General features: G+C 43.7%; 1 protein-coding gene across 3 annotated transcripts in view; it reads left to right on the forward strand.

The window, feature by feature from the left end:
- NOX4 (NADPH oxidase 4) overlaps positions 1 to 15,570 on the forward strand; it is a 428,396-nt gene that overhangs the window by 396,571 nt on the left and 16,255 nt on the right. For 2 of the 3 annotated variants that reach the window (XM_082244521.1, XM_082244523.1), the window contains 2 exons: positions 8,688 to 8,756; positions 14,793 to 14,893. In XM_082244521.1, coding sequence (XP_082100647.1) covers positions 8,688 to 8,756; positions 14,793 to 14,893 — 170 coding nt within the window. The remainder of the gene's footprint in view (positions 1 to 8,687; positions 8,757 to 14,792; positions 14,894 to 15,570) is intronic. The other variant, XM_082244522.1, reaches the window with a different exon arrangement.

Genomic DNA, 15,570 nt, shown 5'->3' on the forward strand with positions numbered 1-15,570 from the left:
AATACTTCAAAATTGTTTATGGCATGCTTTAACCACTTGCTGACCGCCGCAAGTACATATACTGCGGCAGTCTGGCGCTCCTGGGCAAAGCGACACACCGGTACGTCGCTCGCCCACGAGCGCTCCGGCCCCCGCTCATTCCCTGACATCCCCGCGCGAGTGATGTCCGTCGGTCACTCGTGATCTCCCGCTGCAGAGGGTGAAAGGCAGGCGGCTGATGTAAACACAGCCGCCTGTCATTCTCCCTGGTGTAACTGCAGAGACTATACGATCCTGCTATGTAGGATCGTATGTCTCTGTGGTTACATCACAAGCCACGCCCCTTGACAGTTAGAATCACGCCCCTAGGGACACACTTAACCCCTTGATCACTAATAAAGTTAACCCCTTCCCTGCCAGTGTCATTTTTACAGTAACAGTGCATATGTATAGCAATGATTACTGTAGTAATGTCACTGGTACCGCCAAAAGTGTCAAAAATGTCAGTCAGGGGTCCGATCTGTCCGCTGCAATGTCGCAGTCCGCAAAAAAAAAAAAAACTGCAGATCCGCTCTTTTTTTGTTTATAGCTCAAAAAGTAAAAATCACACAGGTGATCAAATATCACCAAAAGAAACCTCTATTTGTGGAAAAGAAAAGGACATCAATTTCATTTGGGTACAGCGTTGCACGACCGTGTAATTGTCTGTTAAAGTCACACTGTGCCGAATCGCAAAATAGGCCCTGGTCTTTGAGCAGCCAAATCCTCTGGGGCTTAAGTGGTTAAAGTGAGGCTATAGGCAAAATATAAAAAAAATACCTATGATGCAGATTGTCACCGGGATTATTCAATCATCAGTTTTGTTTTTCTGAGTTCTCCCAGTAATATCCTTTTATTACATGTCAAGCCTGCCAGTAGATCCATAGATTGTTTGCTTTATTTAACTGAGTGACAACACTCTTTATTCTGCAGTGAAAATGAGTATCAGTGTTGTCATCCTGTAGACAGGATAGTCTTAAATTAACTTTAAATAAGTGACACATAAATTAAAGCCAAACTCCAAACTGCTTTCTTTTCTTTTGGAAAGCATGTGACATAAAACAGGAATTCATATTCTAAAAACGATCATTACAGAGAGTAACTCCATACAGGTACCAGAATACCCACATTTTTCTCAAAAGTTGGACTTGTCGCAGCCGTCTTTATAAATGTGGCACCACAACATTAGGCTTTACCAGGGTGATGCCACATATTCGTCACTGCTTGCTTGGAGCATACCCCCAGAACCGTGACTGTGCTGTCACCAACAGCTCTTCATCACTGTTTATCATCAGGAGGAGGTAGGTCAGGCTCCTGTTCGTATCACAATTGTAACAGCCAATCACAGCGATCGCGTGATTGGGAATCCCAAAAACTTGTCTGGTGTTAAAGGAGTTGTAAAGGCAGAAGGTTTTTTTTTTTATCTTAATGCATTCTATAACATGTTTGTTATTTAAAAAAAAATAGACTTTACAATTACTTTAAGAACCTTTTAAAGTGCCAGCAAGAGCCAGCAGTAAGGGGTAAAATAATCTATTGCAGGGGTTCCCAACCCCCCGGCCGCGGACTGTGGTGGTTTGATAACTGAGCCCCACAGTCAGCAGGAGGTGAGAGGTGACCGCGGTTTGCACTGGGCTATCACGGACTGCAGTCAGTGCTCACTTTCTGCTGTGCGGCCATGCCCATGTGTCCTCTCCCAACTCCTCCCCCCACCCCGCCTATGATGTCATCCCTTCAGCAGGGAAGGGGGTGAAAGGAGCAGCAGATTGGAATGGAGAGCTCCCCCTGCCCCCTGCCCTGCTGATAGGATGACATTGTCGGCTGGGTGGGCAGGGGAAGGAACCAAGAGAGGACATACGAACGAATGGCCTCTGCCCTGCCAAAAGGTAGGAGTCTTTTGCAGGGGAGGCGCAGATTGCCCCCTTTACAGTGCAGTCTTCTTTATATTAAAGTGATCCCTTTACAGTGCAGTCCCCTTTATATCATATAAAAACGATAAAAGCAGCGCCAAAGGGTGCACTTTAATATAAAGACGACTGCACTGTAAATGGGGGCTATGATATAAAGGGAAAAACAAAAAAAGGGGAGATATCTGCGCTCAGAAACAATAATAATAATAATAAATAATGAATATTGAGGCAGCCAGCGAAATAGGCAGATTACAAACCTAAAAGCAACAAATAAAAACGATAAAAGCAGCGCCAATATGAAATGAGCACATAAAAATATGCATATAGTCCTTAAACTCCTTAGAACAAAAAGGCAAAAAGTCCCAGCATCCTTGAGAGGGAGAAAAAATTGGAAGGAGAACAGTCCAAAATATCCAAGCATCGGTGGATCAGTGAGGAATAGATGAAATCACCCACTAGTGACAGCCAAAAAACTGCTTACCAGAAAGTTTGACCCTCCTGTTACAGAGAAGTCAGACAATGCCAGGAATCATCAGGATGAATGAGATGATAAGGACATCCCTCTCATATCTTCCAATCGAAATTCACTCCCACACACATGGATAAAGACAACTCCAGAAGTAATCAAGCTTTTACTCCCCTGTTCCCCAGCAGTAGTGACACCACCTCAGGACAACAAAGCAGGCCGATAGTGTAGTATGTACAGATAATGATTTATTAGCAAAAGTATTGCACTTACATGTATTCAGAAGTAAAAGGTATATATGCAGATTGCAGACTTAAAAGTCGCGGCATGGATAGAGTGCTAGACGTCCGAGTGCCCGGGTCCGCCTTACGCGTATCGTCATACTGTTGACATCATCAGAGGCGTGGCTACTGGAACGTCAGCATGCAATAACAGGCACACAAACCAGATGTGACAAACAAGGAAGTAGCCAGAATCCGTGCTCCACCGGGCTGAGACTGGAAACCAAGCAAGCTGGAGGCCACAGTCAGTTAAGCCTGCACAAACCTCCGGACTGCCGTAACCAGTGGTGACACTGGAAAGAGCATATTATGGATCATGAAATCATAAATTTAGAACAACGCTCATTCAATAAGACCAATACATGAAATATATAAACAACCTAAAGGATATGTATGCAAAACCCAAATAACTGAGCAGTATTAGAGCAAAACAAATCCTAGGATGTAATTAGCAAAATTATAAAAATAATAACAAAATATAACAAAATATATTTTATTATATTTTATTATTGTACATCCTAGGATTTGTTTTGCTATAATACTGCTCAGTTATATGGGGTTCGCATACATATCCTTTAGGTTGTTTATATATTTCATGTATTGGTCTTATTGAATGAGCGTTGTTCTAAATTTATGATTTTATGATCCATAATATGCTCTTTCCGGTGTCACCACTGGTTAAGGCAGTCCTAAGGTTTGTGCAGGCTTAACTGACTGTGGCTTCCAGCTTGCTTGATTTCCAGTCTCGGCACGGTGGAACGCAGATTCTGGCTACTTTCTTGTTTGTCACATCTGGTTTGTGTGCCTTTTATTGCATGCTGACGTTCCGGTAGCCACGCCTCTGATGTCAACCGTATGACGATACGCATAAGGCGGACTCGGGCACTCGGACGTCTAGCACGCTATCAATGCCGCAGCTTTTAAGTCTGCAATCTGCATATATGCCTTTTACTTCTGAATACATGTAAGTGCAATACTTTTGCTATTAAAATTATTATCTGTACATACTACACTATCGGCCTGCTTTGTTGTCCTGAGGTGGTGTCACTACTGCTGGGGAACAGGGGAGTAAAAGCTTGATTACTTCTGGAGTTGTCCCCTTATCCATGTGTATGGGAGTGAATTTCGATTGGAATATATGAGAGGGATGTCCCTATCATCTCGTTCATCTTGATGATTCCTGGCGTTGTCTGACTTTTCTGTAACAGGAGGGTAAAACTTTCTGGTAAGCAGTTTTTTGGCTGTCATTAGTGGGTGATTTCATCTATTCCTCACTGATCCACCGGTGCTTGGATATTTTAGACTATTCTCCTTCCAATTTTTTCTCCCTCTCAAGGATTCTGGGACATTTTGCATTTTGTTCTAAGGACTTTAAGGACTATATGCATATTTTTATGTGCTCATTTCATATTGGCGCTGCTTTTATCGTTTTTATTTGTTGCTTTTAGGTTTGTAATCAACCTATTTAGCTGGCTGCCTCATTATTTATCATTTATTATTATTAATATTGTTTCTGAGCGCAGATATCTCCCTTTTTTTTGTTTTTCCCTTTATATCATAGCCCCCCTTTACAGAGCAGTCTTCTTTATATTACAGTGCCCCCTTTACAGTGCTGACCCCTTTATATCACAGCCCCCTTTAAAAAGCAGTCTTCTTTATCTTACAGTGCCCCCTTTACAGTGCAGTCCCCTTTATATCACAGTGCCCCCTTTACAGTGCAGTCCCCTTTATATCACAGCCCCCCTTTACAGTGCAGTCCCCTTTATATCACAGCCCCCCTTTACAGTGCAATCCCCCTTTATATCACAGCCACCCTTTACAGTGCAGTCCCGTTTATATCACAGACCCCCTCTAAAGCAGTCCCACAGTGTCCTCAGTTTCCCTTCACGTCACAGCCTGGTTACATTAATGTAGAGGGGCACTTTGATGTGAAGGGGACTGCACTGTAAAGGAGCACTGTAATGTTAAGGGGTCTGTGACGTGAAGGGGGACTGAGGACACTGGGGCTACTTTAAAGGGAGAACTATGGACACTTATATAAAGGGGGGATGTGCAGTAAAGGGGGGGTTGTGGTGTGAAGCGGGCTTAGGACAAACTCCATGAATATGCCATCTCCCGACCTATCCACCAACAAACCCCCCCTGTCGCTGGGAAAATTGGTTGCCATAAAACCGGTCCCTGATGCCAAGAAGGTTTAGGACTGCTGATCTATTGCATTCAGTAGGCAATGTGTCAGTTCTATTACCAGCTGTTGATTTAAAAATCCCCCACTGGGTTGAACAGCATGTACAGGTATGATAGAACACAATAGATAGTGAATGCGGCTTAGAAAGTTTATTATCTCAGTGGTGCGTGTACAGCACCTTATAGTGTGGAGAATAATGGAGATGCATTGTGCTCTCTAGAGGAGTGCTTGAGAAGCAAGGACATTTCACAATACATTATATGCTACCCTACAGATTTAACTGCAGCTTCGCCTATGGTGGACAGCCTGTGCATGCAAATGACATGATATGTTCAGGGACTGAGAGTCAATGCTCACAAGGATTGACTGTATTCAGCCCTAGAACATAACAATGCATTTATGACAACAATTATTCTGTAAAAATTCCTTCAAGTAAAGAATAAATCCAACCGATAACATGCAAGCATCATATTAGGTTCCCTACACATGGTACTTTTGTCTGTACCTGCCCTAAATGTTATAACTCAACCTCCAGAAGCTGAGGGTAAGTTTTAGGCATTTTGTTGAAGATGAGGACACTGGTGCATGGAATTGTTTGTAACATAAACATATAGGCCTATGTATGAAAAGTGTCCCTGCAGAAATGTCAGTTGGAAGCAGATTTGTTTTTATGGCAGCAAAAAATGTCCTTACTGCCACACTTTTCGCAAGCCTTGTAGTATCCAGAACTCAAAGGAACAGGATGATATCCCTTCTACAACCTTAAACCTTGCAGGGCACCCAGAAACATTAATTAGACCTTGGCAAATAGCTTTTCACCTTAAAGTGATACTAAAGTCTCTTTTTTTTGTATAAAAATACCAAACATGTTATACTTACCTCCTCTGTGCAGTTGGTTTTGCACAGAGCAGCCTGGATTTTCCTCTTCTCTGGTCCCAAGCCGGTGCTCCTGGCCCCCTTCCTCCTGGCAAGTGGCCCCACACCAAGCAGCCTGCTATGGGGGCACCCGAGCCAAGCTGCAGTTCCGTGTGTCTATTCAGACACGGAGCTGTGACTTGGCCCTGCCCCCTCTCTCTCCTCATTGGTTTACTGACTTTGATTGACAGCAGCAGGAGTCAGTGGTGCCTGCTGCTGTGTCTCAGCCGAGTCTCTCATGCAACACCCCAGAATAGAAATGGGGCTCAGGTAAGTATTAGGGGGCTGAGGGGGGCTGCTGCACACTGAAGGTTTTTGATCTTAATTCATAGAATGCATTAAGATACAAAAACCTTCTGCCTTTAGAACCATTTTAACCACAACTCCCAGTGGGATTGGCTCACAATCATGCGACCGCTGTGGCAGCCAATCACAGTGGTCATGTGATCAGGCAGACCTTCCAATTCCCTAGGCATAATAACCCAGTTAAAGGGGCACCGGGTCTGGGTGGGAAGGGGTTAAAGGAGAACTACTGTATATTTAAAGGGATTCTAAAGGCAGAAGGTGCAGCAGCCCCCCTAATAATTACCTGAGCCCCATCTTAATCCAGCGATGTGCACAAGTGCCTCAGCTGTCCAGGACTCTCCCTCCTGATTGGCTGAGACACAGCAAGGGCACCATTGGCTCCCGCTGTTGTCAATCAAAGTCAATAAGGAAAGAAAGGGGATGGGTTGAGTCACAGTTCCATGTCTGAATGGACACACAGAGCTGAAGCTCGGATGCCCCCATAGCAAGCTGCTTGCTGTGGGAGCACTCGGCAGGAGGAAGGGGCCAGGAGAGCCAAAGAGGGACCCGAGAAGAGGAGGATCCAGGCTGCTCTGTGCAAATCCACTGCACAGAGGAGGTAAGTGTAACATGTTTGTTATTTTTATACAAAAAAAAAAAAACTTTAGTGTCACTTTAAGGCCCCATTTACACTTGGTAATGGGGCTATTAGCGATTACATGCTGGAGACCCTGTGGGGGTTCCCGTCAGAAACCCCATTGAAAGCAATGGGAGTCAGACAACTTCCGCAGATCATCTCAGCCGCTCATATGTAATCATCCATATAGCACATCCCTTCAGACACTTGGCCCTAGATGCAAACTGTTACATCCAGGGCCAATCACCCAGAGGTAATCATTCCGGGAGTTATTACTTGCAAGCAGCTGTGATTAGCTGCAGGAGCTGTCAGCATTCTATTGCTTTTAATGGGGCTTCCATCTGCAATTAATCACCAGGAATCCCTGCAGGGTCTCCCGCATGTACTTACTATTGGTCCCATTCACAAGCTTTAATGGGGCTCTAAAGTCTTTAAAGAGAAACTTTGCCCTCCCCCCATTATTGTTTTTCCCCTTGCTTACCTAATTCAGGGTTGTCCTCAATCCAGGTACTCACCCACCCAGTGGATCCAGCATTTTTCTGCTGGGATCCTCTTTTCTGCAGCCGTCACTTGGGCCTGCACTGCCATGTTCCCCTGTAACATCATCGGGAGGCTACCGACTCTTCTGGGTTCAGGTACAGTCTCCTGCTATTGCACCACTAGGCTCTTCCCCCCTTCTTTAGTGAATGGAATGTCTTTAGTAACTCCCAATGCTTCCTGGGGATATGCACATCACAAATGCACCAGGCACTGGTGTCGTTCACCTAGGCCAGTGGTCCCCATACTGCGGCCCTTTGTTTACCTTTATCCGACCTCAGGACACTTTTCCTTTCACTGACACCAAGAAGGGGGCACCATTCCTTCCACTGAAACCAACAATGGGGGACCATCCCTCTTACTGACACCAACAATAGGACATTTTTCCTTCCACTGACACCAATGATGAGACCCTATTCCTCCCACTGACACCAGCAATGGGGCATAATTCCCTCCACTGATAAACAGTTAGGCACTATTATTCCCTCTAATATTATTGATAGGGCTCTATTTCTCTTTTCACTGACTAAGGGCACTATGTAATTTTTTTACTACCACTGACGCCGGGGCATTTTCTACTTTCACTGGCCACTCTGGCCCCCCTAAAGCCCCGTACACACGGGCCGAATGTTGAGAGACATCGGCTAGTTAAAAAAAAAAAAAAAGGCTGACATTCGACTTGTGTGCGTATGGCACCCTGTCCAACAGAAGCCAGTCATTTGGGCTGCTTCTTCGGATGAGCATGCTGGAAAACCAGCAGCCAACCAGCTCCTAATCAGCGCTCTCAGCCAATAGCGGAGAGCATAGATTGGAGTGTTCTAACGAGGGGGGGGGGCTGTCAAAACACAACAGCCCAGCAGGGGAGATCAATGTACTAACTACGGATAGTTAGTACAGCAGCTCCGCCCGGACCGGTCACTATGTACCAGGCTTCAAGCCCGAAGGATGGTAAACTGGCCCTTTGTTTAGAAAGTCTGGAGACCCTTGGTCTAGGCAATCAAAGAGGATTGGGGGAGAGCTGAAACATATTTTATGAAAAAAGTGGGAAAACAAAAAAAAAAGGGGTCTTTGTGTAGGGGAGGGGGTGGGATAGAGAGGAAAAAAATTGTTTTTAAGGGTAAATATCTGCTTTTAGGATGTCTCTGTGTTGCCCATAGCAAGTATTCAGTGTCTTTCCTTTTCTAGAAAATGAATTATAGCCAATTGGTTGCTGGTTGCAACACTAACATTTCTTTCAGACTTCTTCCAATAATCAGACCTTGTGCTTTTGAATTGCTTCTCGGATTTGCACCTCTCAGGCTAGTTATAAATTGACAAGCTGCATTGTATTTATTTGTATTTATGGCAGTACTCCACGTAGTAGGAAATTCTGGATGATTCTGCAAAATGCAACCTATTTCCCTCCTCTGCATCATCATTCACATTTTTTACTCTGTTTATCTGTTCACACCAGCTTTGGCAAGAAAACCGTCCTGATTACATGAACATCCGGCTGTACCTCAGTGAGACAGAAGGGATGCAGGTAAGAGGCTGAAAGTCATTCTGTTATGTTTTATGTACAGGCTTAAAGGATACCTCCACTTATATTTTGTATATTTAAAGTGATTGTAAAGTCTCGTTTTTTTTTTTCTCTCTCTATTAAAATAACAAACATGTTATACTTACCTCCTCTGTGCAGTTGGTTTGGCACAGGGCAGCCCGGATCCTCCTCTTCTCGGGTTGCTGGCTGGAGCTCCTGGCCCTTCCCTTCTGTTGAGTGCCCCCACAGCAAGCAGCTTGCTATGGGGGCACCTGAGCCGAACTGCAGCTCCGTGTATCCATTCAGACACAAAGCTGCGGTTCGGCCCCACCCACTCTCTCTCCTGATTAGCTAACAACGCCACTGCTGTGTCTCAGCCAATCAGGAGAGAGAAAGTCCAATATTGCTTAGGCACTCGTGGACCTTGCTGGATAGAGATGGGGCTCAGGAAAGTGTGAGGGGGGGCTTCTGCACACAGAAGGCTTTTTATCTTGATGCATAAAATGCATTAAGATAAAAAAAAACCTTCTGACATAAAAACCCCTTTAAAGTGGAACTTTATCCATAACAACTTAATAAAAAAATAAAGTTCTTTAGCAAGGAACATACTGTACATTCCACATTAATAATAATGCTACCAAATTAGTGTGTGCTGCAGATTGCCTCCAGCATTGATCCTGTTTCTTTTTGCTGGAGGCTGCCATTTTGTTGAAGCCCAGAGCCCCTGAACAGCAGTAAATCATAAAGCGGAACTAAACCCATTGATTTAACAGTTTCAAAAAAATTTACATTCCTAGAATGCCGCAATTGCTAACTGTCACATTTGTTTGTTTCCTCAACCAAACTGTCAAACCATGAAATGGCTGGTGTCATAACTGATCACATATGCAGCACCATGGTAGTTACAGGTCAAACAGAAGCAGCTTTCTTGGCTATAAAGGATAGGAGGGTTTAATTCCACTTTAAGGCTGTCAGCAGATCGGCCTCTACAAATTTGTCAGTGCCTAAAAATGGAGAGCAACTGAGCATGTGCAGCACAGGGTGAGACAGTGTATTGCTGTATTTTATACAGTATAGGCACTTATTTTTAATGTTTTACATAGCTATACCCAGGGCTTTTTTTCTCAGAGAATAGGTGCAGGAACTCCCCTCTCCCAAGTCACCTCTTGTCTTCGCCCCCTACCCACCTCCAAGCACCGTACCTTGTTTCCACCATCTACCCACCTCGCAGTACCACCTCTTTTAGAGAAAACAAAACCAGGTATCATTTTGTGGTGCTAAGTAATCGGTATGAAATTTGGTAATTATAATTAAAAAAGCAGTAAAATGGATTCCATGCAGCCAGCAACAATAGCCCCCCCAAAGCAAAAATAGACCCCCCCCCCACAATAATAGACAACCCCAACAATAACAGATCCCCCTCCCCCCCATCAACAATAGACCACTTGCAACAAAATACTGACTCGCAACAACAGATCCACCCCAGGAACAATAGACCCCTTCCTTAACCGTGGATCCCTCCCAGCAACAATTGACCCACTAGCAACATAATACCCCCCCCCAGCAACAACAGATCCACCCCAGGAACAATAGACCCCTTCCTTAACCGTGGATCCCTCCCAGCAACAATTGACCCACTAGCAACATAATACCCCCCCCCCCACACCCCCCAGCAACAACAGACCACTTGCAACAAAATACTGCCTCACAACAACAGATCCACCCTGGGAACAACAGACCCCACCAGCAACAATAGACCCCTCACTTAACAGTGAATCCCTCCCAGCAACAATTGACCCACTAGCAACATACTACCCCCCCAGCAGAAATAGATCCCCCAGCAGCTGACATCATTGGACCCTTCAGCACACCCCACTACCCCCTTGCCACTGCATAACTGCATACATTCAGTGCTGGAGGTGCCGGAACCCGCGTTCCTGCTGAAAAAAAGCCTTGGCTATACCTGCAAAAGGGCCAGCCTGAAGTGATCTAGCAGCATTTAATTTTCTGATTAAAGTTCCACATTAAGTATGGTAGACAGGATTGATCATAGTCATACGTTAGCTTGTTAAAGCCCAACTACAGGCAAATATTTTTTCTTTTTATTTGTAGAATAAATGGGATTGGGATTGAAACCCTGTGAGGTTATTACTGTACCTCACTTACTTGTCCACTAAAAGGGAATGAGAGAACAATAAAGACATGGCAGAAGTATTTACTATCCTAGGCCTATCGAAAACTATCGAAAACAAAGCTTTGGCTGAAGTTGGTGTTTAAGGGGCATATTTATAAAGCAGTGAATGTGATTATCACCAGACATTCACTGGTGGTGAATTAGTCTCTGACATTTAAAGAATTCCATTTATGAATATGTTATACATAATTACTTTGGTCTAACTTGGTTATTGTAACTATATATATACCATATCTGGCCGATGAACCTGGAAGTTGGAAATCACTGAAGTAGATACCACTACTCTCCACTTGTTTCCAGGTCCTGTGCCAAGCAGCTTCCCTGCTGCATTCTGAACACAGGAGGCTGACCACTCTGGTCAGCCGCCATTTAGAAAATGCTTTGCATTAACATGAATGCATGCAACTCATTCTCCGATTTGACAAAGTGGACAGTGTGACATCACCGCTCCACCTCTCCATCTCACCCAATCAGAGAACGCTTTTCAATACATTCAAAAAATGCAAAGAAGTCTCTGAATGGCACTCATTCCAAGTAGGTGGCGTCATGTGCTCAGTTAAGCTGACCATACAAAGATCTAAATTTGTCAGGTTCATCAGGAACCAGCCAAATTTCAGTTCATGTATGGGTAGGGAGGTTGTACAGAAGCCAGTCTGTAGATGCACAGAGCAGGTAAGTATAACATGTTTGGTATTTTAAGAAACAAAAAAAAAAATCTTTGCCACTTTAACCTTTTTTGTAATACATTTATGAAAAAATAAAAAATAAATATGATGTGATTCTCTGCATCTGAAGGGTACCTTCAAAAGTCCCATATTTCAGCCTTTTGTCCTTGTTTACATGGGTGGCTATTTTTTTAACAGCTCTGAAAAGTGATCTGCAGTTGACCTTCTTTCAGAGCTGGTTGGCAGGCCACTCAGAAGTCATTTACCGCATCCTGGATGCCAGATTTTCTTTTCTGGGAAGTCCCACCGTGCTGAAGCCAAGTGCACTAGGCATGGTTGCATTATGGTTCCGGAATGGACCTTGAATGATGAGCGTTTGGTGGTGGTAACGCCTTCCAAAAGCAAGATGCTGCAAAAATTTTACGCAATGTAAACAGGACAATGTATTCAGACGTATCCACCAGCATTGTTAACTGAGGGTGGTTAAAAATATGCATGAACCCTATATGTTCACCATCCTCTGCCGCCCATGTGAAGGTAGCCCTTGGCCTGTTTCACACAGGCTTCAGCTTGTATAAGAGCAGTGTGAACAGCAAGCATTGATAAAACATTTGCAGAGTTTTCAGCAAGCTTTCTTGAAGCCTTTAAAGTACCTTTTAATTGAAGTTTGTAAATGTTGAATACAAATTGTAATGGGGGTGCTGTTTGCCACTTTATAGTGGTTGTAACCCAAAAAAAAAAAGACCCTGTTCCTTTAAGGCATAATTGTAGCACGTAATTTGTCCCTTCCTATGTTGTCATATACCTGGTTGTTCCTGCCTGTTCCTGTGTTGTCCCCCTCTCTGTGCTGACCATGGTAATCATGGCTGCTGAGCCATGATACCATGGTCAGTTTATGTACTTCCGTCATCCAGCTCTCTGCTGTAAATTTCATCCCCCTCCTCCCCCTCCCCCCTCCCTGAGTGTCAGTGTGAAAGCGGCTCTCTTCCTTACCTCTCCCGCCGCTATTTAGCTGAAATATGCAGCAAAAGAGCCTGAATCCCTTCTGGATTATGCAGTTAGTAACTATAGTCTGTGCATTTTTTTTTTGTTTTTTGTTTTTTTAAATAAAAAGGCTAAATACCTTTTCCCACACCATCACTGTGTGGTCACGTGGCTGCCCTCTGCTGGCACGCTGGCATCACAGGGGCATCTCAGCCCCTCCTGTTGCTATGCATAGAACAAGGAAGAAGTTTGGAGGGGATCACGTGACCGAACAGCTGTGGTGTAAGAAAAGATATTTAGCCTTTTCATTTAAAAAAAAAAACACACACACACACACACACTATAGATACTAACTGCATAATCCAGAGGGGATACCAGTAAAGTCACAGTGTGACTTTACAAACACTTTAAGCAAGCTGCTAACAGGCTTCCACAGGCTTTCAACAAGCTTCAACAAGTGCTGAAGCCTGATAGCAGCTTGTTTAAAGTGGCAATCAGCACTCCCATTAGGATCTGTGTTCAACATTTACAGAATGGAGCGGAATGGTACTTTAACTACTTCCAGTCCGGACCCTTTCTGGCACTTTTTGTTCACATGTAACAATCAGTATTTTTTGCTAGAAAATTACTTAGAACTCCCAAATATTATATATTTTTTTTAAAGCAGAGGCCCATGAGAATAAATTGGTTGGTTTTGCAATTTTTTATGTCACACAGTGTTTGTGCAGCAGTTTTTCAAACCCAATTTTTTGGGAAAAAATACTCTTTTTTGAATCTAATTGAAAAAAAAAACAAAAAACACAATACATTTCAAATTTTATTTGTAAAATATAAAAGATGAAGTTACGCAGAGTAAATAGATACCAAACATGTCACGCTTTGATATTGCGCACGCCCGTGCAACAGCCACAAACTACGTAAATATTACTATCCATAGGCGACACTTTAAAAGCCTTTACAGGTTACCACTTTAAATTTACAGAGAAGGTCTGGTGCTAGAATTACTGCCCATGAGCCGACGTTCACGGTGATACCTCACATGTGTGGGAAGATTGGGGTTTGCATGTGCTCAGGACCGACTTACGCGTTCGTCTTTGCGCGCTACGACTGGGGCACTGTAAATGTTTTTTTCTTTTAATTATAAATTTATATTTTTATTTTTCTTTTACCACTGTTTTCATTTTTTTTTCTTTTATTGCTGTCACAAGGAATGTAAACATCCCTGTGACAGCAATAGGCACGTAAAAGGTACTCTTTATGGAGGGATCTGGGGTCTACAGGATCCCTCCTTTCCCCTTATAAGCATTTAAAATGCAAAGATCTGCATTTTTAAAACTGGCGCCCTTAAGGTCTCAGTAAACTTTCAGTAAAGTAATGACGTTGCTTCCAGGTTACCATATCTGAGACCTGATCAAAGCCAATTCCGGCTCTGATCGTGTCTCCAGCCAGCTGGTGAACACGTCGGCTGGTTGCTCGAGTCTCTTGATGGGATGGGAGAGCCCAGGTGAGTGGCAGAAGGCAGCGGGAGGGGGGGGACGTCCCCACCCGCTGCTTGTAATAACAGCCGAGCGGCTGCTTAGCCGCATCGGTTGTTATTACAAGAGAGCTTACCATCGGCTGCATGCATCACCCCTGTACAACCACTGGAAGCCAAACGATGTACAAGTACGTGATTTGGTGGGAGGGGTTGCTTCAACAGGGTTTGCTGAAAGCCCCGCAAATTATTTGTCAAAGCTTGCTGTTCATACTGCTCTTATATAAGCTGAGAACCATGTAAAACAGACCTTAATGTATATTTAAATTGTTTAGAAATGCAGAAGACCTTCCAATGGCCATCCGGTTGTAAAAACGACCAAACGATCATTGAACTAATTGGTACTTTTTTTAAACATGCCCCCGTTTGTTGGTGATCGGCAGTGTGCCTCTGTATAAGAAAAGAAGAAGATGACTTCTTGTAGGCCAAGTTCAGGATTTTTATTAACTCATCTTTTAGTTCACATCAGTATTCCTGAGCTCTGCCCGGCACACTACCCAAGTCATTATTAGCTGTTGACTCCCCCACTGCGCTTACACTTTGTAAAGATGGAAGCATGCGCCCAGCAGTGATACAATAGATGTTGTTATCAAAGCATTACACAACGTGTAATCCCCTCGTTCACAAATTCTTACGGAAACCCACTGTGCCATTTCTTGCAGAAAATAATTGGTGAAAAATACCAGGCTTTGAACTCCCGTCTTATTACCGGACGCCCGCGCTGGAAACTTTTGTTTGATGAGATAGCCAAATCTAACAGACAGTAAGTACCGTCTGGAGGTATTGCCGAGTAATCAGGAGAGATGGGAATTGCCACGTGTTTTAGGCCTTCTTAATAGCTATTTGTTTGCAGCCTCGCAAAAGCTTTATCTAATAAACCAAAAGCCGGAGCTGGTAATGTCACATGTAATTCCCTATGTAATGTTTTCCCAGCTTTCAGAGGAACACGGCCGTCACAAATCCTTTTTCAGTTTGTGAAGCCGAAGGGGCTCATCTTCCAGAATATAAAAAAAAAAGCTTACGTCTGGATTAAAATGTGAAATATTATGCTGAATGGGGTTGTATAAATAAGTGAAGCATAAAGCATTTCTTGCAGCGGAATCACTTGATCATTGCTTTGGTTAAAGGGGCCTCCATTTTTCCTTAAAGCCGGTCCAGCTGTTTTTATATATTTTTCAGACAAATGAAGCATAAAATTAACAAAGGCTAATAGTTCACAGATAAAATTAAAAGTACATTTAAAGGGTACCTCCCCCTTCAAGAAAAAACAAATTAAAAAATATATATATAGGTCCCCCTTTACATCATGTTCCTCATCAGGGTCCCCTCTTACATTAGGGGCCCCATCATGGTCCCCCTTACATAAGGACCCTATCAGAGTCCCTCCTTACATCATGTTCCTCATTGGGGTCCCCTCTTACAATAAGGGCCTCATCAGAG

Source organism: Pelophylax lessonae (assembly GCF_965119305.1).
Source record: "Pelophylax lessonae genome assembly, chromosome: 2".
NCBI lineage: Eukaryota > Metazoa > Chordata > Amphibia > Anura > Ranidae > Pelophylax > Pelophylax lessonae.